At 41.6% G+C, this 25,317-nt stretch overlaps 1 protein-coding gene across 1 annotated transcript in view; it reads right to left on the bottom strand.

Annotated features, from left to right (window-relative positions):
• The window catches only part of LOC120993592 (gastrula zinc finger protein XlCGF17.1-like), a 28,463-nt gene extending 4,156 nt beyond the window's left edge, over positions 1-24,307 (bottom strand). The window contains exon 1 of the mRNA XM_040422067.1: positions 24,085-24,307. Coding sequence (XP_040278001.1) covers positions 24,085-24,307 — 223 coding nt within the window. The remainder of the gene's footprint in view (positions 1-24,084) is intronic.
• Between the last annotated feature and the right edge of the window lie 1,010 nt (positions 24,308-25,317).

The raw sequence follows: 25,317 nt of genomic DNA, 5'->3' as shown, positions 1-25,317 counted from the left end.
CACATTCTATGTTTCTATGTTTCTATGTTTCAAAACCAAGCCAGTTTGTACCATAAGGACCAGGCCACATTTTGCAAATCTGAGATGTTTATGTAGTAATAACTCAGTGGCCTTCAAGAATAAAGGACTGCTTTTACAACATAGCATTGGTGAGTGCCGCCCGATTCATTTTCTTTTTTTTTAATGGATTTTGCCGCTCCTATGAGGGCTTGAGCACCACTATATTGTTTTTTGATGACGTGGACATGCAAAAGAATGATTTGAGGTGTCAAGTTGTTAGCCCAGCAGCTGTGCTGCCGGTTTCTTTGTTTTTGTGAATAACTCTGGAATGCTTTCACTTATCCAAGAAATTCTGAGATTGTTTTCTTGTGACATAATGTACTTCATGTTACTGGTAAATTTGAGTCAACATTTTTTTGACATTTATTTATAAAAAATATATAATTTACAGAAAAATTTGAAAAATTCATAATTATTAAAACTTTTATTTCTTTGCTTTCAATTCGGATAGTGATACCTCATAAAATAAAATTACATATCATTCCCAATATGACTAGTTTATGTTGGCATCCTTTGTAAATACATTTTTTTTTTTTTAGGACATTAGAAGGCATTGTATTTTAAAAGCAATTTTGAAATTTTTAAAGAAAATTTCCAAACCCTCTTTTATAAGTACTAATTCAGTTATGAACTCCTCTTGTGGGGCTTACATAATAGAAACCACCTACGAATTACCCCATTTTAGAACCTACTCCCCTCAAATTATTCAAAACAGATTTTACTAACTTTGTTAACCCTTTAGATGTTCTATAAGAATTAAAGGAATATAGAGGTGAAATTTCCATTCCATTTCCATTCTTATCCATTTTTTCCTGTGAGACATGAAGGGTTAACAGCCATACAAAACTTAATATTTATTTTCCTAATTTGGCAGTTTATAGAAACACCCCATATGTGGTCATAAACTTAGGCTCAAAAGGAAGGAGTGCCATATGGTTTTTAAAGGGCAGATTTTGCTCACTGTTTTTTTGTCACATTTGAAGACTCCCTGATGCACCCCTACAGTAGAATCTCCCAAAATGTGACCCCATTTTGGAAACTACGGGATGTGATTTTTGATCGCTCCATATTATGCTTTTTGTCAGACCATTTATATTTTTTATGGAGTTCTCCTGACAGGATAAAAGCAGGTATTGTTTTTATAGAGCAGGTTAATACAGATGCGACAATACCAAATATGTGTATTTTTTTTTTTTTTTCAGTTTTACGTAATATAATGTTTTTGTGTCTTTATTTTAGAAATCCAATTTTTACATATGTCTTTTTGATTGCTTGGAATTATACATATTGTGATGTAAGGTGACAAAATTTTTTTTTTTTTTTTTTAAGTATTCACCTGAGGTGGTAGATTGTGACATTTTTATAGAGCCAAATATTTTTTACAAATGCCTAGGAAGGCAATAAGACCTATCTTGACCCAGGTGCTCACAATGGAGTGGAAGACTGAATCTAAATCTGCAAACTACAACTGCCCCCCGACATGTTTCACCAGTATTCTGGCTTCATCAGGGGAAATGGGCAGCAATAGAGAGATTAATCAAGCTATTCAGTTCAAACACCAGCTTATGGTGTGTACTATAGTTTGTAGGGCTATCTGTGGTCTGTGATTTTAGCTGGCCTCACGTGTATAAGGGGGTCATTAGCATCCCATCTGACAGTGGGTTGATGTCGCCTTTTCCCCACTGCTTTACACTGCCATACTGACTACAATATTCAGTTGGCAACAGCCCTGCACTAAGTAATACGGCATTGCCCTGTATTACAAGTAATAGGGTGGGAGGTAGTGCACCCCTTCACGCCCCGTCATTGCCGTTCAACATCTCAATTCTCTAGTGGAGTGCTGGCTGTATTTTTAAACATAGTATTTTTTGGGTTTGTAAAATAGTTAATAAAGGTAAATAAAATGAGCACTCACCTAGTAATTCAGATTTTAATATATATAATAATAAAAGTGAAGTATTAAATTTCACCTGGGTCAAGATAGGTCTTATTGCCTTCCTAAGTATTTGTAAAAATTATTTGTTAATAAACCTTACCCAGGTTAGGTCCTAACCATTATAATTTTTATAGAGCCGATACCTAATATGTCTGCTTTTTGTTTGTTTTTTATACATGATTTTATGGTGAATCGGATTTTTTTCTTTACTTACTCATAAACACTTTTTTTACTTTTTATATTTGTCCCACTGTGGGACTTCACCTTTTCGGGGTTTCATCCCTGTTTCAGTACACTACAATCCATTCCGTATTGAACTGCATTTAACTGTCAACATCTTACACAGTAAGACTCTGACACTTGCCTGGGGGCTGGATCTACTGGGCTTCTGTAACTGGCAGGCAACAATGGCAACCATCAGCCCCCTGTCACCACAGCATGGGGGGCCGATGGAGTCAGAGGGAGCCCCCTCCTTCTATAAAGTCTGCACAAGTCAAGGTCAGTGCTGACTGCGGCATATTAAAGGGTTAATACGCAGGCATCGCTGTCAGTAACAGTTGGGCCAATGCTGCTGATCGGGCAGGAACAGCTCCTGCACCCGCCCAATCACATCATGCACATGTACATGCAGATGCGGCAAAAACCGCATTCTCTCACGTACATGTACGTGATAATGTGGTAAGGGGTTAAACTTCATAAACAAATTCTCTGCTTAATACTCCTGCTTCCCAAATGCCTAACACAAAGCTCCAGCAGAACAACGATGACATCCACCTCGGTGGTAGCAGCCTTTGGGGGAAAATTTCTGCACTGTGGAATTCTTCTTAAAAAAAATAAAATATAAAATATATAATTCTTAAAAATAGATGGAAAGTGGGTGTGGTTAGCTATGTTAATGAGCTTTACTCCAGATTTATCACTCTGAATTTTTTAAGAAGTGATAATGAAGTCCCAAAGCCACCCAGTAGAGCGGTGGTGTAAAAATCTGGAGTAACATTTCTGGACAAGAGCGTTAGGTTTAAAGATGAGCCAAATTGATCGAACAATGTATGACAATTGAGATGTTTGGTGCAAAGTACTTCAACACCGACTCAGAAAACTTACTTCAGATATTTCCATCATGAAATATAATATATAAAGTCTCAGTTGAACAGGACAGCTATGGTCACATGATCAAGTCCAATAGATGAGGCAGCATTGAGCCAGACGTTGTTATAAATCAGTTGTATCTCTCTTCTGGTTCCCCTTCTGTAAGGGACATAGATTTCTGTATTGCAGGTTTATGATAGTTGTGGAAGCAAAGCCAAAGGGACTACAAAACTTGTTGAGGGCAGTTAATGGGCCCAATCTAAGGGGGTTCTCTGTTAAGTAATAAAATAACATTATTGTACAGAAATATTACTTTACTATAAATACATCAAACATTTCGTTATTTATAATGGCTTGTCTTCTCTACAGGGCAATCATCAGTCTAGAATCAAAAGACCACAATCCTATAAGTACAAAGAAAACCGGTCCTAATCACACAGCAGGATGGGTTATTTTAGAACATGAATCTATAGATCTGCCCGAAGGCTATTCGGACCCCTAGAACATCTCTCAGGCATAACACACCAAAACAAGCAGACAGGCAGGGCAAGGTCCATAATGAATCAGCACATGACAGTAAGCTGGACCAGCAGGTAAGGGTTAATTGGTAGGTAATACCTCTGGACCAAGTACACCGGTTTGATTTCGGGCCAAACCCAGAGGACGGAAACTCAGTGAGCCCCGTTCTTCATAGAGCCCCTGATGGTGGGGATTAACTTAGCCGAGAGCTCACTGGTTGCACCTGCAGGATGGTCCCGGTGCACTTGGCCACTTACAAGCAGAGACAGACATTGGTGCAAGCACCAGCAGTCCAGACAGACATGGGATGGACTGGAACCCAGGCACACAAACAGGAACCCAAACAAACTCAGGACACTGTTCAGACAAGACATAACAGGAACCAGAAAACAAGACAGATGCCTGGATCCAATGCAGAACGGATGCATTGTGGTCACAGGCAAAGCTGCACAGACCGGCAGACAGGCAGATGCCTGGACTCCATGCGGAATGGATGCATGGCGGTCACAGGCAGAGCTGGATACATATACTAGATGTTCTTCCTCTGGAGAACTCAGGAGCCCTCTCTATGAAGGGGAAGAACCAGACTAGCAGATGCCTGTTCTCCATGTGGTGTAAGTCCATGGGCGAATAGACAGAGCTGCACACAAGACATGGAACCGGATAAGGTGAACTTGATGTCTCAGTAGGTGACCACACGGACAGGGAAGATAGAAGAGCCCCAGGTTAGGTGCATAGCATCTGCACCCAGCAAATCTGGAGACAGACTGACCTCCAGGCCCATAGCTAACAGGAATATATAGCACATAGTGACCACAGCCAGACCAAGACATTAACCCCACAAGAACCAGACAACAGGGAGGGGAGAAAGAACAGTATACACACAGGCTGCCGTACCTACCCATGGGAACCAGCCTACACAGTATCCACCATAGCAACCAATGTGAGGAAACATGGCAACCTGAGTCACAGTGAGCCACACCATGACACTACCATTATAAATAATGAGAGGAATCTGGTAATACAATTATAATAAAGTAATATTTCAATATTCTCAATCATTTTATTTAATTAATTGTGGGAGATGAGGAGTTACAGATTGGTACATGGATACCAACAGCCCCTAGAGACTGGCACATGGACCCAGGTGGAGAAGTGAGGCTTTGACACATATTTCTTATGGTAAAATCTCTAGAATCTGTTTTCTGATTGACATGGTTTCTGTACGGCATTTTATACACATTTTATATTGGATTGGTCTAGTGCCTGGAAAATGATGGAATCTAAATGAATTAATAATAATAGTAATAATAATCACCATGAAGCTCTTTTAACCATTTGCTTTTCTCCTCCTTTTAATATAGTTCCAAACTAGAAGATTGTCCTCCAGTCGCTCATGTTCTTAATGATGAATTTATTCAAGTCATAAGGACACAAAAAACCTTCAAAAGACATTCTGGACGGCTTTATAACACTTCTAAGCTTGTGTGTAATAGATGACTTTGTGGTGATATTTACTATATACTGTACTGACTGCTTTCTGTATAGAGACCGTTATTATATTACTATGTACAGATATCTATAGAGGTGCTGGAAATAAAAGTGTCTATGGGGAAAATAACGTATTGACAAATCAGACACCAATTAAAGATTCCCCTTCTTTCCTCCTATTAATGATGCTTTAGTGTGGTCCAGTTATGGCAGTCAGGATCGGTGATTGTCCGTGTTCCCGGCACAGTTACAGGTATGTACTATCACATGTATGGACACTGCATGTACAATTACTTACACACTACTGTGCGGACAATCACCAGTCACTGCTGCCATCACAACCTCCAGGAAAGAGTTATTCCCATTGTAAGAATTTCCTCCCTCTTACTGGGTCTGATTCTAAGGTTCAGGGCAAGAAATTAAATACAAGAAGAAGTGTAGAAAATGTGTATTGTAAAAGGTGGAAAATCAGTGTCCAGTTATAATGGAAGGTTTATGGAGATCTACATGGAGACATACACAAGAGACATTACAGAGACACATTGTCCTTATTCACAGCACAGATTACAATATCTTAGAATTCCTTCCACTTACAGTCAGTTCATTGACACTTACCAGATATGGACCCTCCACACACTCAGGACTTGATCTCCAGTCAGTGTCTTCTCTTCAGCAAGTCAGTGATCCAAGTAAATTCCCTTGGTGAATTCTTCCTTTTTGGCCATGCTTGGGTCTTTTATACCCCTTTGGTGGCTATAGCTATCTGCTCCTCCTCCTCCTCCCCCCAGGAGACGCCCAGCCCCACCTTCATAATCAGTGAAACTTAGGATCATCAGATCTGGCTTCCCTCATTACCATATATAATGGAAGAATAATAGTGCCTTCTCCTCATCAAACAGTTTAGCATTTTCTGGCCTCCTGAGATGGTCCTTCATTTACACATTGTATTTGCAGGGTAGAAACCTATTGTTCACACTCCTATTTAGCATCTGTGAGAGATTCCTGGGATATTCCGAGACCTTTTCATGTGAGAATCAGTGTAAACAATGAGCATTTTACATCCTGATGAGATACATTCCATCCAGACCTATAACCACATGACTCTCCATCTATAATTCACATATATGAAAGTCTCCATTTAAGGATGACCGAAGATCCTATTCTTCACTGCCTTATGCGGATCACCTATTGAAGTTAAAATGTCCACACTGTGCTCAAGGACGTTATAAAGGTTTTGTGGATCGGTGGTTTGTGGACCGAAAAACTGATACGGTCGTGTGCATGGGGCCTCAGAGGGAAATACCTATGTGACAACTTTACATGAATATTTGTTACATATGTACATTGTTAATACGGTTAAAAAAAATACATACATCCATCAAGTTCAACCAAGGGATAGGTGGGGACGCGAATCCCAGAAGGAAGTGAGACTCAGATTTCTACATGTTTTCATAAGCATTAATGTTTTTTACTTTTAAGAATTCATCTAAACCCTTTTTAAAACTGTCCACTGTTCCTGCTGTGACCACGTCCTGAGGAAGTCTATTCCACAGATTCACAGTTCTCCCAGTAAAGAAGCTTTGACGCTTCTGGAGACTGAACTTCTTCTTCTTCAGTCGGAGGCAGTGCCCCCTGGTCTTTTGAGCACATTTTACATGGAACAGCTTTTCGCCATATTTTTGTATGGCCCATTTATATATTTGTATAGGTTAATCATTTCCCCCCTTAGACGTCTCTTCTCAAGACTAAATAAATTCAATTCTTTTAATCTTTCTTCATAACTAAGACCCTCCATGCCCCTTATAATTTTAGTCGCTCTCCTCTGTACTTTTTCCAGCTGCAGGGCATCCTTTCTATGTACTGGTGCCAAGAACTGGACTGCATATTCCAGATGAGGCCGCACCAACACTTTGTAAAGTGGTAATATTACATCCCTGCCCCATGAGTCCATGTCTCATTTAATGTATGACAATATCCTGGTGGCCTTAGAAGCAGCTGATTGACATTGTATGCTACAGGAAAATTTAGACTAGAACCTTCAGAATCACAAGTCGCTGACCCACCCCCCTGGGAGACCTATTGTCTCGGCGGTCGGGTCAGCGACTGAACCTTTGTCACGATACATTGATTGGTTACTTCGACCACTAGTGCAGAAGGTCCCCTCACATCTCAGGGACACCACTGATCTCCTCCAGTCACTGGCTTTGATCCAGTGGCGGGAGGAGTATCACCTGGTGTCCCTGGATGTAGAGAGTCTGTACAGGGCCGATCCTAGGGTCACAGGCGCCTGGGTGCAGAAATATTTCTGGCGCCCCCACATGGGCGTGGTTATCTTACTAACTCCTCCCCTTTACAATGTTTCTATGGCAACAACTTCAGCCCCACGAATCGGCTGCTCGGCTTAAAAAAAAAAAAAAGTCAAAAAAAAAAAAGTCCCGGCGGCTCGCTCGGCCAGGGCCGGACTGGGGATAAAAACCAGCCCTGGAAAAAGTTGCACACCAGCCCCACAGCATTGCGTCATTATTTACTTGTTTATAATAGGAGAAAGCATTCATTTTAAAACACGTGTGTAAACACGAATATGAACTTTGCCCCACGATAGCTCTTTTGTAGAACCCCCATAAAAACTTACAGTTACTTGACTTGGCCCTTGGGGATCTCGGACGCCACTTCAACACTTTGGCCGGGGGCTCAGCGGAGCTGATGTTGTGCTTTAACCTAATGAGAAAGATTTCATAATAAGGATTTGGAGAAAGGGCAGAGGGATAGCAGAGCAGGGAGAGGCTGGTGCTGCTACTAGGGGGTCATATCATGGGGGAGTAATAAAGCCCACCATAATGCCCCCCCAGTAGTAATAATTCTCCTTATAATATGCAAAACATTTGTAATGCCCCCAGTTGAGCTAATGTTCCCATAATGTGCCAATATAAAATACCCCTTCTCAGTGCCCCCGTAGATGACCCCCATAGTGCCCCCCCCTTCCCCATAGTACCCACCATAATGTGTCCCAGTATAAAATGCCCCTATACAGAGCCCCCATATAAAATATCTTCTTTTTTAGCCTCAGTAGATGCCCCTATAGTGCCCCCCAATAATCTGCAGTAAGATGTGCCCCCATAGATGCCCCCAATCATGTGCCAGTAATAAGAGCCCCCCCACCATCATGTGCCAGTAGCCAGAGCCCCCCCATATCATGTCAGTAGCCAGAGCCCCCCCATATCATGTGTCAGTAGCCAGAGCCCCCCATATCATGTGCCAGTAGCCAGAGTGCCCCCAATCATGTGCCAGAAATAAGAGCCCCCCCACCATCATGTGCCAGTAGCCAGAGCCCCCCCATATCATGTGCCAGTAGCAAGAGCCCCCCATATCATGTGCCAGTAGCCCCCCTTATGTGCCAGTAGCCCCCCTATGTGCCAGTAGCCCCCCTTATCATGTGCCAGTAGACCCCCTTATCATGTGCCAGTAGCCCCCTTATCATGTGCCAGTAGCCCCCCTTATCATGTGCCAGTAGCCCCCCATATCATGTGCCAGTAGCCAGAGCCCCCCCCCTTATCATGTGCCAGTAGCCAGAGCCCCCCCCCCCATATCATGTGCCAGTAGCCAGATCCCCCTCATTATCATGTGCCAGTAGCCAGAGTGCCCCCATATCATGTGCCAGTAGCCAGAGTGCCCCCATATCATGTGCCAGTAGCCCCCATATCATGTGCCAGTAGCCCCCCTTATCATGTGCCAGCCCAGTAGTCCCCCCTTATCATGTGCCAGCCCAGTAGTCCCCCCTTATCATGTGCCAGCCCAGTAGTCCCCCCTTATCATGTGCCAGCCCAGTAGCCCCCCTTATCATGTGCCAGCCCAGCCCAGTAGTCCCCCCTTATGTGCCAGCCCAGTAGCCCCCCTTATGTGCCAGCCCAGTAGCCCCCCTTATCATGTGCCAGCCCAGTATTGTACCTATATAAAAAAAAAAAAAAAAAAATACACTTATACTTACCTCCAGCAATGCGATGCGATGCAGGCCACCTCTTCCGTCTGTGTCCCTCGCTATACGGCTCAGGCGACGCGATGACGTCATCGCGCCATCACCGGCCTCTGATAGGCTGCCAGCACTAAGCCGGCAGCCTATCAGAGGAACAGGAGGGGACACACCTCTCCCTCCTCTGCCGCAGCACAGGCATCTGTATTGCCGTCCTGAGGACGGCAATACAGATGACTATGGAGATGAGCGCTTCCGCAATGGAGGCGCTCATCTCCTGCTCTGCCCTGCCGCCGGCCGCGGCCGCCCCCACTTGTCACCAGGGCCGCAGCGCTGGGGTGCGGGGCACCCACTGCACCCCGTGTAGGATCGGCCCTGAGTCTGTATACGCGCATCCCCAAGAAAAGGGTATCCAGGCCATATCAGAAATTCTCTTAAATACAGACAAAAGCGAGGTCTTCAGAGATTTCATTGTAGATGGCCTAAGACTGATACTGAGCAATAATGCCTTCTTGTTTGGGAATGCGTGGTTCAGACAATGCGTCTGTACCACGATGGGTACTCCCGTTGCGTGTACCTTCACAAATTTATACCTTGCACACTTAGAAGATAAATTTATCTATTCGGTCTCCAACCCATATGTAGCATATATACAAACATTTTTATGATTTATCAATGACATTTTCATAATTTGGACTAGTACTGAAGCTATGTTTAAAGATTTAGTGCAATATCAAAATCATGTTAATGATATGAATATGCGTTTCACCTATAACTATGGAGGCGATCGCCTTGAATTTTTGGATGTATTGATAAAGGTGAGAGATGGGGAGCTTGTGACGGAGGGCTATAGAAAGCCGACAGCGACTAACTCCCTTCTACACTATCAGAGCTACCATCCTGAATCAGTAAAGAGTTCCGTTCCTTACGGCCAATTCAGACGTTTGGCATCAACAAAACTGAGGACAGTTACAATCACCAGACAGGGGAGTTAGGATCTCGCTTGAGAGCAAGGGGTTACCCCCCCAGGCTCCTGGACGAGGCTTTGACCAAGGCCACTCTATTAGGACATGATAATTTTTATAAATCAGATTCCATTCAGGAATCATCAAAAATCCGGGGGAAAAAACTTTTGTTTTTTCTTTTAGGTATAGCCCGATGGCTGATGTTATTAAAAAGGTTATTAAAGATAACTGGAGTATCATTGCCAACGATACAAGTTCCTATATTAGGGATTCCAGCCCCCTTGTCGCCTTTAGACGTTTCCATACGTTACGTGACAAATTGGTCCGCAGCCACTTTCAAGATTTGAGAAATAAGACTTGGCTGGACGCAGGGCAACCGAAGGGCAACAAACGCTGCGGTAATGGTTCTATGTGTCTCTTTAACCCTCAGTGGTCCACAGTGAATTTTGCGGGCATTTTTCATAGAGTAAATACTTTAATCACTTGCAAAACAAAATTTGTAGTTTACATTTTACTGTGCAGATGTGGTATGTTCTACATTGGTAAAACAGTGCGCAGTTTATTTGAACGTATCCGGGAACATATCCATTCAATTGAGACGGGTAAAGGGGTCCCCCGGTTAATCGATCATATTAGATCTGCACATAATGGCGATATATCTGTCCTCAGGTTTGCTGGACTTGAAACCGTACCTCTCGCTCCCAGAGGGGGCGACAGGGGACGCGATCTATTGAAAAGAGAAGGATGCTGGATCATACGCTCTGCAGACACTGGCCCCTTAGGTTTAAATTTGTGTTTTTCTGTGACATTCATAAATATGATTTTTCTGTGATATCCATAAATATGACTGCTCTGATTATTGCTTTTAATTATATGTGTTATTATGTTTCTGTTTGGCTGACACCCCAGGGTGCAGTTACGCCCACTCCATGATGCAGACACCACAATTAGTGCATTTAGTCAGCACCTGTGGTACTACTGGGCGTATAAAAAAAAAGTCACTCCTTGAGAGTCAGTCAAACGAGGCCAGATGAAGCGTGGACAACGCGAAACGGCCGTCGCCATGTAACCTGCGATTGTATCCTGTTTTGTATCCCTCCCCTCTGCTGAAATGAAAAGGACATTTTGCAACGTAAGGTGAGTGCCGCCATTTATCTTTATTCACTGGATATTATTTTTTCAGTGTTTATATCCTTTTGAACTTCCACCCATAAGGTTTCCACATCCTCATCATCCTCACGCATTTGCCTCTTCAATTGCCTCTTTCACACTTGTCTTCAGATCACTCCTCACATACAGGCACACACCACCGCCTTTTCTATTGACCCGGTCTTTCCTAAATAGTGTAAAACCCTCAATATTTACAGCCCAGTCATGTGAAGAGTCCAACCATGTCCAACTACATCTATGTGTTCTTCTAGTACCATAGCCTCCAGCTCCCCCAATTTGCTAGCTAGATTTCTGGCATTTGTAAAAAAAAAAACATTTTAAATTACTATTAACTGTAAAGTGATTATCTGGGATTTTTTGGTTACCTTTGTTGATTTTTGTATATAACAGATTCTTGTTACCAGCAGTTCTATTTTTCATAAATGTATAGTTATGCCCAGTCTTCTCCCTATTTTCCTCGCTAACTCCAGGCCCCACTAAATCCCCACTGTCCCCTTCTATAACCCACTGTCTATCTACACTATCTACCCCCTTATTAGTATGAAATCCCCCCCCCCCCCCCCAGATCCTAGTTTAAAAGCTCCTCCAGCCGTCTAACCATTTTTTCCCCCAGGGCAGTTGCACCCTCCCCATTTAGTTGCAGCCTGGCCCGACTGTAGAGCCTGTAACCGACCGTGAAGTCGGCCCAGTTCTTCATAAACCCAAACCCTACCTTCCTGCACCAGCTTCTGAGCCACTTATTTAACTCCCTAAGCTCCCGTTGTCTCTCTAGTGACGCTCGTGGCACTGGTAGTATTTCTGAAAACACAACCTTGGAGGTCCTGGACTTGAGCTTCTCACCTAGTTCCCTAAAGTCATTTTTAAGGACCTTCCATCTCCCACTGACTTTGTCATTGGTGCCAATGTGTTCCATGACCGCCTGGTCTTCCCCAGCCCCACCCATCAATCTGTAAATCCGATCCGCAATATGCCAAACCCAAGCACCCGGCAGACAACACACTGTTTGGCATTCACGGTCTCGGCTACAGATGACCCTGTCTGTCCGCCTAATAGAGTCCTCTACCACCAGCATCTGTCTGACCCTTGCTGCAGTCCTTTTTCCATCCTTCCTGCAACGGTCATCTTCCTGGTTGCTAGGAGAAACGCTCCGCTGCAGTGTTGCTGGCCCTGGACTTTCATCCCTAATATCAGCCAAACAGGCATATTTACTAGGGTGTTCCAGCTCAGGACTAGCCTCCCTGGTACTTTTCCCTCTACCCCTTCTTTCTACATTAACCCAACTGCTTATCTGATATTCCTGATCTTGCCCTCCTCCTCCCACCTCCATTTCACTGACCCCAGCCAGTGCCTGCACAGTGAGGTCTAAGCCTCTCTAGAGTTTTGCAATGCCCCTAAGTGTTGTTATTAAGGGTGTCAGCTGCTACTTTTAAGTTGTAACTGATATGATTTGGTGCTGGGGTTCTTAGTACATCCAGTAATATACTCAATTGGCTAACTGTAGATATGGTCCAAGATAGGTTAGAGAAGGTAAATGTGAACAAGGCTCCGGTCCAGAAGGATTACACCCAAGAGTACTTAAAGAGCTCTGTTCAATCATTGATGTGCCCCTGTTTTATTTTTTAAAAGATTCTCTAGGTACTGGTACAGTGCCAAGTGATTGGCGCAAGGCAAATGTGGGGCCCATATTGAAAAAAGGATCTATGTCGGCCACATGTAATTATAGGCCAGTTAGTTTAACTTCTGTTATGGGAAAAATGTTTGAAGGAATCTTAAGGAACAATATACAGGAGTATTTGATTGTCAATAATATTATAAGTGATAAATTAACCAACATGGGTTTACCAAGGGCAGAAGTTGTCAGACTAACCTGATTTGTTTTTATGAGGAGGTGAGTAGTAGCCTGGACAGAGGGGCGGCTGTGGATGTAGTGTTTCTGGATTTTGAAAAAGCTTTTGATACTGTTCCTCATAGACGTTTAATAAGTAAAGTAAGGTCTATAGGCATGAAAAGTATAGTTTGTAATTGGATTGAAAACTGGATGAAGGACTGTGTCCAGAGAGTTGTGGTCACTGATTCCTATTCAGAATGGTCCCGGTTTATAAGTGGTAACCCCAAGGTTCAGTGCTGGGTCCTCTGTTATTTAATTTATTTATTAATGATATTTTGGACAAATTAATAGCACCATTTTTTATTTTTGCAGATGACACTAAGCTGTGTAGTACTGTACAGTCTATGGAAGATGTCCATATACTACAAGCTGACTTGAACACTCTGAGTGATTGGGCATCAACTTGGCAAATGAGGTTCAATGTGGATACATGTAAAGTTCTGCATCTTGGTAGTAATAATCTCTGTGCTCCATATGTCCTACGGCAGGGATGGGCAAACTGCGGCTCTCCAGCTGTTGTAAAACTACAACTCCCAGTATGCCCAGTCTGCCTACAGCTATCAGCCTACAGCAGGGCATGATGGGATTTGTAGTTTTACAACAGTTGGAGAGCCGCAGTTTGCCAATCACTGTCCCAGGGGATGTAACACTGGGAGAGTCACTTATAGAGAAGGATTTGGGTGTCCTTGTAGATGGCAGATTAAATAACAGCATTCAATGTCAATCAGCTACTTCAAGGCTAGCAGGATATTGTCATGCATTAAACGAGGCATGGACTCGCGGGGCAGGGATGTGATATTACCACTTTGCAAAGCGTTGGTGCGGCATCATCTGGAATATGCAGTTCAGTTCTGGGCACCAGTCCATAGAAAGGATGCCCTGGAGCTGAAAAAAGTACAGAGGAGAGCGACTAAACTGATAAGGAGCATGGAGGATCTTAGTTATGAGGAAAGACTAAAATAATTCAAATTATTTAGTCTTGAGAAGAGACGACTAAGGGGGGACATGATTAACCTACAAAATATATAAATGGGCCATACAACAAATATGGTGAAAAACTGTTCCATGTAAAATGTCCTTAAAAGACAAGGGGGCACTGCCTCCGACTGGAGAAGAAAAAGTTCAGTCTCCGTAAGCGTCAAAGCTTCTTTACTGTAAGAACTGTGAATTTTTGGAATAGACTTTCTTTTGGATGTGGTCACAGCAGGAACAGTGCACAGTTTTAAAAAGGATTTAGATGAATTCCTGAAAGTAAATTACATTAATACTTATGAAAATGTGTAGAAATCTGAGTCTCACTTTCTTCTGGGATTTGCATCCCTACAGATCCCTTGGCTGAACTTGATGGATTTATGTCTTTTTTCAACTGTATTAACTATGTAACATTTTAATGGACTCATTACATTTGAGTATTATTACCACGAAGCACAAGGAAATTCGGCTTTGTGGCGAATCAAAATGTTCCTGAAATTCGGATTGAAGTCCACTTTAGATACTTTGAATCGCTCAATATTAATCATTATATTTACCAGGATAAGTCCTTTAATACTATCATTGGGAGTAGTAGTGGTATAATAGAGAAAAAAGCTTGCATTCCTTTAGGCCTAAAGGCTCTTTAAAAGGGTAATTACCAAAAAAAACTAACAAAATGGATTCACCAGGTTTTCGGGTTCAGAGTATTGCGGTAAATATACTTTGCAGAACTATGAAGATCATGGGGAATCGGGTCATTGAAAAAAAAATTAAGGTTGAAATGGTTGGGGAAATATTTTAATAGTTATTTTTTCCCTCCTCATTTCTCTCTGAGTGGGCTGGCGGAGGGCTAGGGGGTCTTTTATTTATTTTTGCATGGTTTTCTTTTTTTTATAATTGTCTATAGAAGATTTATTGCAAATTAAGTGGAATTCAAATAAAAAAGTTCCACAGATATGTAACCGTTGCTCCTCTGTAATATGTAGATGAAAAACAGTAGTAATTTGTTGTTTAATTATAAAACTAGACCATATCCTTAAGTATTTACAAGAGCATGTCATCTGATAGATATAAAAAACCTGTTGTCAATGAGAAAAATGCAAATAGATAAAAGTTCCAACAAAATGAAAACATTGCCGCACCGGGATGTGTAGATGAGGCCGCGCCTTGTGTATCGTCTTCCACATTCGCAGAGACGTGTGATTGTCCACACAACAATAGCGAGAGATCCTCACCTGGACATTAGCATCACAATGACAACTACTCCCATCATTTAGATACTGATTTTGCTCTCCCAGATCTGCAGATACAGTTCAAAAGTTGTGGCTGAGGCAGATTTTAGCTTTTTGCTGCCTGTGGTAAAAATTGAAATAGTGTCTCCACCTTACCAAATTCTCAATCCAGCCCCTACCCCAGCCCTACTGTTAACGGTATATTTGAACTAAAGGTTCCTGCACACGACCGTTGTTTGGGTCCACATCCAGGCTGCATAGTTTGCGGCTCAGATTTGGACCCATTCACTTCAATGGGGCTGCAAAATATGTGGACAGCATTTAGTTTGCTGTCCTCATCCGTTGCTCTGTTCCATGACCCCGCAAAAAAAATAGAACATGTCAGATTCTTGTCCATTTTGCGAACAATAATAGGCATTTCTATCATGAGCCGCCTTTTCAGTTCCACAAATTTGCGGCATCCATGTCTTGCAGATCTGCAATTTGCGGACCGCAAAATACGGCGCATTCGTGTGCATGAGCCGTAAGCATTACAAACAGTACGATATACCTCTTACCTGCAGTGATGTCTCCTGATGCAGATGTTCTCTTTTCTCATGTTATCCATTTGTACTAAACCAAGACAAATGTATTTCAGACATGTCCTAGCATTAGAATTATTTATGTACGTTTGATACGTTATACATCTTCTTATATATAGTGATGGTGTTGAGCAAAGTAAAACATCCAAAGCAGAATTCAGTCCGAAGTTTAGGAAAACTTCCATTTGCAACAAATCTGAATTTCCTTGTGCTTCATGTTAACGAACCTGGGTTTCTCCTGTATATAATTATATATGTACAGCTGGTATAACCTGGGTATCTTCTGTATATAATTATATATGTACAGCTGGTATAACCTGGGTATCTCCTGTATATTATTATATATGTACAGCTGGTATAACCTGGGTATCTCATGTATATAATTATATATGTACAGCTGGTATAACCTGGGTATCTCCTGTATATTATTATATATGTACAGCTGGTATAACCTGGGTATCTCCTGTATATAATTATATATGTACAGCTGGTATAACCTGGGTATCTCCTGTATATTATTATATATGTACAGCTGGTATAACCTGGGTATCTCCTGTATATAATTATATATGTACAGCTGGTATAACCTGGGTATCTCCTGTATATAATTATATATGTACAGCTGGTATAACCTGGGTATCTCCTGTATATTATTATATATGTACAGCTGGTATAACCTGGGTATCTCCTGTATATTATTATATATGTACAGCTGGTATAACCTGGGTATCTCCTGTATATAACTATATATGTACAGCTGGTATAACCTGGGTATCTCCTGTATATTATTATATATGTACAGCTGGTATAACCTGGGTATCTCCTGTATATTATTATATATGTACAGCTGGTATAACCTGGGTATCTCCTGTATATAATTATATATGTACAGCTGGTATAACCTGGGTATCTCCTGTATATTATTATATATGTACAGCTGGTATAACCTGGGTATCTCCTGTATATTATTATATATGTACAGCTGGTATAACCTGGGTATCTCCTGTATATAATTATATATGTACAGCTGGTATAACCTGGGTATCTACTGTATATAATTATATATGTACAGCTGGTATAACCTGGGTATCTCCTGTATATTATTATATATGTACAGCTGGTATAACCTGGGTATCTCCTGTATATAATTATATATGTACAGCTGGTATAACCTGGGTATCTCCTGTATATTATTATATATGTACAGCTGGTATAACCTGGGTATCTCCTGTATATAATTATATATGTACAGCTGGTATAACCTGGGTATCTCCTGTATATTATTATATATGTACAGCTGGTATAACCTGGGTATCTCCTGTATATAATTATATATGTACAGCTGGTATAACCTGGGTATCTCATGTATATAATTATATATGTACAGCTGGTATAACCTGGGTATCTCCTGTATATTATTATATATGTACAGCTGGTATAACCTGGGTATCTCCTGTATATAATTATATATGTACAGCTGGTATAACCTGGGTATCTCCTGTATATTATTATATATGTACAGCTGGTATAACCTGGGTATCTCCTGTATATAATTATATATGTACAGCTGTTATAACCTGGGTATCTCCTGTATATAATTATATATGTACAGCTGGTATAACCTGGGCATCTCCTGTATATAATTATATATGTACAGCTGGTATAACCTGGGTATCTCCTGTATATAATTATATATGTACAGCTGGTATAACCTGGGTATCTCCTGTGTATAATTATATATGTACCGCTGGTATAACCTGGGTATCTCCTGTATATTATTATATATGTACAGCTAGTATAACCTGGGTATCTCCTGTATATAATCATATATGTACAGCTGGTATAACCTGGGTATCTCCTGTATATAATTATGAAAATAATAATTACAATAATTACAACTTGGGACCGAACCCGAATGTTTTCTTACAGTAAATTAATTTATGAAGTTATTGCGCAAAGTCTCACGAGTAGGGATGGGCGAACCCGAACTGTATAGTTCGGGTTCGTACCGAATTTTGGGGTGTCCGTGACACGGACCCGAACATTTTCGTAAAAGTCTGTGTTCGGGTTCGGTGTTCGGCGCTTTCTTGGCGCTTTTTGAAAGGCTGCAAAGCAGCCAATCAACAAGCGTCATACTACTTGCCCCAAGAGGCCATCTACTTGCCTACTATTGGCATGGCTGTGATTGGCCAGTGCAGCATGTGACCCAGCCTCTATATAAGCTTGGGTCACGTTGCGCTGCACGTCACTCTGCTGATTGAAGCATAGGGAGAGGTTGCAGCTGCGACGTTAGGGCGAGATTAGGCAGTGATTAACTCCTCCAAAAGACTTCATTCTGTGATCGATCTGCAGCTGTGGATCATTGAAGTGCTAGTATTGACTTGCTCACTTTTTTGAGGCTGCCCAGAGCGTTTTTAGATCACTTTTTTTCTGGGGTGATCGGCGGCCATTTTGTGACTTGTGGTGCGCCAGCACAAGCTATCACCAAGTATATTTAACCATCAATAGTGTGGTTATTTTGTGCTATATCCTACATCAGCTGCAGGCTGAGCCTGTGTCACCGAAGTGCATTTAACCATCAACAGTCTGGTTATTTTTTGGCCATATACTACATCAGCTGCAGGCTGAGCCTGTGTCACCGAAGTGCATTTAACCATCAACAGTCTGATTATTTTTTGGCCATATACTACATCTGGTGCAGGCTGAGCCTGTGTCACCCAAGTGCATTTAACGATCAACAGTGTGGTTATTTTTTGGCCATATACTACATCAGGGGCAAGTTGAGCCTGTCACCCAGTGCCTAAAAAATAGACCTGACATTTCTATTCAACCAAATCTGTACTGTTTTAGCTGGTCAAGTTATTTGTAGTGACCGTAAAAGCACACTTTTTGTTCTGGGTTGAAAAACTATTCCCAAATTTGCCATTCTCAAAATAACTAGTTTCTGGTATATGAGGCCTACTTGAAATCTATCCCAAAAAGGATATCTTACATTGAAGGTGCTGATAGTGTCATTCAGAAAAACCTAAGATACACGCTAGCGTGCTGATAGAAGTCTGATTCTGAGATTAAACCTTAACCTGTCACACAGTGCAAAAAAAAAAACAGGTCTCACATTTCTATTCAAGCAAATCTGTACTGTTTAATCTGGTCAAGTATATTTGTAGTGACCGTAAAGCACACTTTTTTTTCTGGGTTGAAAAACTATTCCAAATTTGCCATTCTCAAATAACTAGTTTCTGGTATTTGAGGCATACTTGAAAACTATCCCAAAAAGGATATCTTACATTGAAGGTGCTGATAGTGTCATTCAGAAAAACCTAAAGACACACGCTACCGTGCAGATAGAAGTCTGATTCTGTGATTAAACCTTAACCTGTCACACAGTGCAAAAAAAAAACAGGTCTCACATTTCTATTCAAGGCAAATCTGTACTGTTTTTAGTTGGTAAAGTTATTTGTAGTGGACCGTAAAAGCCCTTTTTTTTTTTCTGGGTTGAAAAACTATCCCAAATTTGCCATTCTCAAATAACTACGTTTCTGTATTTGAGGCCTACTTGAAAATCTATCCCAAAAAGGACTATCTTACATTGAAGGTACTGATAGTGTCATTCAGAAAAATCCTAAGACAACACGCTCTCCGATGCAGAAAGAAGTCTGATTCTGAGATTAAACCTTAACCTGTCACACAGTGCAAAAAAAAACAGGTCTCACATTCTATTCAAGCAAATCTGTACTGTTTTAGCTGGTCAAGTTATTTGTAGCGACCGTAAAAGCACACTTTTTTTTCTGGGTTGAAAAACTATTCCCAAATTTGCCATTCTCAAAATAACTGTTTCTGGTATTTTGAGGCCTACTTGAAAATCTATCCCAAAAAGGGATAACTTACATTGAAGGTACTGATAGTGCCATTCAGAAAAACCTAAGACACACGCTACCGTGCTGATAGAAGTCTGATTCTGTGATTAAACCTTAACTTTGTCACACAGCGCAAAAAAAAAAAACAGGTCTCACATTTCTATTCAAGCAAATCTGTACTGTTTTAGCTGGTCAAGTTATTTGTAGCGACCGTAAAAGCACACTTTTTTTTCTGGGTTGAAAAACTATTCCCAAATTTGCCATTCTCAAAATAACTAGTTTCTGGTATATGAGGCCTACTTGAAATCTATCCCAAAAAGGATATCTTACATTGAAGGTGCTGATAGTGTCATTCAGAAAAACCTAAGATACACGCTAGCGTGCTGATAGAAGTCTGATTCTGAGATTAAACCTTAACCTGTCACACAGTGCAAAAAAAAAAACAGGTCTCACATTTCTATTCAAGCAAATCTGTACTGTTTAATCTGGTCAAGTTATTTGTAGTGACCGTAAAAGCACACTTTTTTTTCTGGGTTGAAAAACTATTCCCAAATTTGCCATTCTCAAAATAACTAGTTTGTGGTATTTGAGGCCTACTTGAAATCTATCCCAAAAAGGATATCTTACATTGAAGGTACTGATAGTGTAATTCAGAAAAACCTAAGACACACGCTACCGTGCAGATACGAAGTCTGATTCTGTGATTAAACCTTAACCTGTCACACAGTGCAAAAAAAAAAACAGGGTCTCACATTTCTATTCAAGCAAATCTGTACTGTTTTAGTTGGTAAAGTTATTTGTAGTGACCGTAAAAGCCCTTTTTTTTTTCTGGGTTGAAAAACTATTCCCAAATTTGCCATTCTCAAAATAACTAGTTTCTGGTATTTGAGGCCTACTTGAAATCTATCCCAAAAAGGATATCTTACATTGAAGGTACTGATAGTGTCATTCAGAAAAACCTAAGACACACGCTACCGTGCAGATAGAAGTCTGATTCTGAGATTAAACCTTAACCTGTCACACAGTGCAAAAAAAAACAGGTCTCACATTTCTATTCAAGCAAATCTGTACTGTTTTAGCTGGTCAAGTTATTTGTAGCGACCGTAAAAGCACACTTTTTTTTCTGGGTTGAAAAAACTATTCCCAAATTTGCCATTCTCAAAATAACTAGTTTCTGGTATTTGAGGCCTACTTGAAATCTATCCCAAAAAGGATATCTTACATTGAAGGTACTGATAGTGTCATTCAGAAAAACCTAAGACACACGCTACCGTGCTGATAGAAGTCTGATTCTGTGATTAAACCTTAACTTGTCACACAGCGCAAAAAAAAACAGGTCTCACATTTCTATTCAAGCAAATCTGTACTGTTTTAGCTGGTCAAGTTATTTGTAGCGACCGTAAAAGCACACTTTTTTTTCTGGGTTGAAAAACTATTCCCAAATTTGCCATTCTCAAAATAACTAGTTTCTGGTATTTGAGGCCTACTTGAAATCTATCCCAAAAAGGATATCTTACATTGAAGGTACTGATAGTGTCATTCAGAAAAACCTAAGACACACGCTACCGTGCAGATAGAAGTCTGATTCTGTGATTAAACCTTAACCTGTCACACAGTGCAAAAAAAAAACAGGTCTCACATTTCTATTCAAGCAAATCTGTACTGTTTTAGTTGGTCAAGTTATTTGTAGCGACCGTAAAAGCCCTTTATTTTTTCTGGGTTGAAAAACTATTTCCAAATTTGCCATTCTCAAAATAACTAGTTTCTGGTATTTGAGGCCTACTTGAAATCTATCCCAAAAAGGATATCTTACATTGAAGGTACTGATAGTGTCATTCAGAAAAACCTAAGACACACGCTACCGTGCAGATAGAAGTCTGATTCTGAGATGAAACCTTAACCTGTCACACACTGCAAAAAAAAACAGGTCTCACATTTCTATTCAAGCAAATCTGTACTGTTTTAGCTGGTCAAGTTATTTGTAGCGACAGTAAAAGCACACTTTTTTTTCTGGGTTGAAAAAGTATTCCCAAATTTGCCATTCTCAAAATTGTGGTGAACGGGAACAATGAGGAAAACATCTAATAAGGGACGCGGACGTGGACATGGTCGTGGTGGTGTTAGTGGACCCTCTGGTGCTGGGAGAGGACGTGGCCGTTCTGCCACAGCCACACGTCCTAGTTTACCAACTACCTTAGGTCCCAGTAGCCGCCAGAATTTACAGGGATATTTGGTGGGGCCCAATGCCGTTCTAAGGATGGTAAGGCCTGAGCAGGTACAGGCATTAGTCAATTGGGTGGCCGACAGTGCATCCAGCACGTTCACATTATCTCCCACCCAGTCTTCTGCAGAAAGCGCACAGATGGAGCATGAAAACCAAGCCCATCAGTCTGTCACATCACCCCCATGCATATCAGGGAAACTGTCTGAGCCTCAAGTTATGCAGCAGTCTCTTATGCTGTTTGAAGACTCTGCTGCCAGGGTTTCCCAAGGGCATCCACCTAGCTCTTCACCAGGGGTGGAAGAGATAGAATGCACTAACGCACAACCACTTATGTTTCCTGATGATGAGGACATGGGAATACCACCTCAGCACGTCTCTGATGATGACGAAACACAGGTGCCAACTGCTGCGTCTTTCTGCAGTGTGCAGACTGAACAGGAGGTCAGGGGTCAAGACTGGGTGGAAGACGATGCAGGGGACGATGAGGTCCTAGACCCCACATGGAATGAAGGTCGTGCCACTGACTTTCAGAGTTCGGAGGAAGAGGCAGTGGTGAGACCGAGCCAACAGCATAGCAAAAGAGGGAGCAGTGGGCAAAATCAGAACACCCGCCTCCAAGAGACTCCGCCTGCTACTGACCGCCGCCATCTGGGACCGAGCACCCCAAAGGCAGCTTCAAGGAGTTCCCTGGCATGGCACTTCTTCAAACAATGTGCTGACGACAAGACCCGAGTGGTTTGCACGCTGTGCCATCAGAGCCTGAAGCGAGGCATTAACGTTCTGAACCTTAGCACAACCTGCATGACCAGGCACCTGCATGCAAAGCATGAACTGCAGTGGAGTAAACACCTTAAAAACAAGGAAGTCGCTCAGGCTCCCCCTGCTGCTGCCGCCTCGGCCTCTTCTGCTGCTGCCGCCGCCTCGGCCTCTTCCTCTGCCTCTGGAGGAACGTTGGCACCTGCCACCCAGCAAACATGGGATGTACCACCAACACCACCACCTGCGTCACCAAGCATCTCAACCATGTCACACGGCAGCGTTCAGCTCTCCATCTCACAAACATTTGAGAGAAAGCGTAAATTCCCACCTAGCCACCCTCGATCCCTGGCTCTCAATGCCAGCATTTCTAAACTACTGGCCTATGAAATGCTGTCATTTAGGCTGGTGGACACACACAGCTTCAAACAGCTCATGTCACTTGCTGTCCCACAGTATGTTGTTCCTGAAAGGGCCCCTGGTTTGTCTGTGGGTGAACCTCCGGCCGGGCAACCACTAAAGACCAATACACGTTGATAGGTTTAAAATGGTTGTCACTTTATTAGACATCGTAGACAATTTATAGATACAAACCACAAGATTATCATATACCTCCCCTAAGCTTAATCCAATCAGGTAACGAATTTATTAATCTCACCTCTATACAACCTTAGTAAAAAAGTCATGATAATTTCCTAGAAACAAGATACATATGTGATGCATTTATAATTCTTGGAATTAAGATATCTAACCATAATCTTTGTTGACTTTAGCTTTGTTCAGATATTTCGCGGAATTATCTTAGTTTATTTTGTACCAACATATACCTGATAAAAAATGTCCTTCACTTATCTAAACCAGAGGTGAACGTCCAGATACAAAAATGCTTATATCTATAACCCGTATTAATGTAAAATATATATCTAATGCATATGTTAGATATATGTGTAACAGGTATATATGTGCATATATATGTTTCTGCAGCTATGATGCCATGCATTCCTCTATCATAAATGTGGTCTCGTTTGCTAAAGCATGCATATCTCTTTCTAGCCATGCGGTTTTTAAGCTACAGACAGCCATTTCCTCTTAGCTCGTGTTGCTAGACCTCATTTCCTGTTTAGCTTGTGTTTATTTCCTTTAAAGAAGAACTCTGCATATTTAATACAAGCATATAAGGCTGAATTATTACATATATATGTGAACGTGTGTGGATATAGACATAATTTCCTTACAATCCCCTCTTTGATCATATGGAATTCCCATTCCATGTGATCACTCCTTATACCACACACCAATTCTCGGTATCTTTCTCAGGGTACTTCCCTTTTTAAGGGTGACATATTCACAGTTTCATTCTCTGAATCATCTGCTTACTAAACGGTTCAGGAAAGTTCTGATCTTTTAAGTCATCAGTTTCTAGTTCATTGGTATACTCCCTGAACATAAATTCTTCCTCATACAAGTCCAGCATAGTCTTTGGATCCTTTGGACTAAGTGGTTTTGGATAGCCTTTTAGCCATCGCTCATATCTACTTTGCAGGCTCGGGGGTATGATCAAAGCCATTTCCTTTGTAGGCATCTTGTCCGGAAGACTCATGTTTGTCCGGGGAATTTCTTAAGGACTCCTTCTGGCGTCTTTTTGAGCCGGCTGGCGTGTATCCACTGTGGACTCTGGTCAGTAAGGACAGCCGTTCGAGCCACTCTTAGAACCTCAAATGGACCTTGGTAAATTGGACCAGTCTTGTGGCGGGCAGCTAGTTGTTTCACCAGAACTTTGTCTCCCGGCAAGAACGGATGAGTTGGATCTGTGGAAAGAGGAGGAAAGGTGACAGCAACCTTATCATAATTTTCCGAGAGTATACCTACCAAGTGTTTCACGTACTGTTCCTGCAAGGCAAAAATGTTACTGTCAGTATCCGATTCTTCACGGGTATTAGGGGGTCGACCGAATAACACTTCATAAGGCGACAACCCTGTTTGTTTATTTGGTGTCGTTCTTATTTGGTAGAGAATGGCGGGTAGAAATTTCAGCCAATCTTTCAATGTTCCTGAAGTAGCCTTTTTTAACCTATCCTTAATGGTTCTGTTCATTCTTTCCACTACTCCAGCGCTTTGGGGATGGTAGACTATGTTGAGTTTCCACTGGAAACCCAAAATCTTTGTCAGTTCTTGTATTAGTTTGGATTGGAAAGCAGGTCCCTGATCTGAATGAATTACCCGAGGGAGTCCATACAGCGAAATCCATTGATTTATCAATGCCCTAGCTGTCACACCAGCTGTTTCTCCTGAAGTAGGTATGGCTACACACCATCCAGAGAACCTACAGACTATGACAAGCAGATATCTTATATTCCCGGGTTGCTTTGGCATGTGTGTGTAATCTATCTGCAAATCTTGCAGAGGGCCTGTAGGTGGTGGTAGATTCCCATGTCTTCCGTGTGCTTTTCCTTGAACATTATTCTGTGCACAAGTCATGCATGAGTCGACCAGATCGTCTATCAATCTCTGCAACTGGTGTGTACAGAACAGTGACTTGTAATGTTCTGAGATGTACTGTTTTCCTAAATGTCCTGGACCATGAAGATAAGATATTAGGAGCGGTGCTGA

This window comes from Bufo bufo, chromosome 3 (genome assembly GCF_905171765.1).
Source record: "Bufo bufo chromosome 3, aBufBuf1.1, whole genome shotgun sequence".
Classification (NCBI taxonomy): Eukaryota; Metazoa; Chordata; class Amphibia; order Anura; family Bufonidae; genus Bufo; species Bufo bufo.
This window is presented reverse-complemented; position numbering and strand designations above follow the sequence as displayed.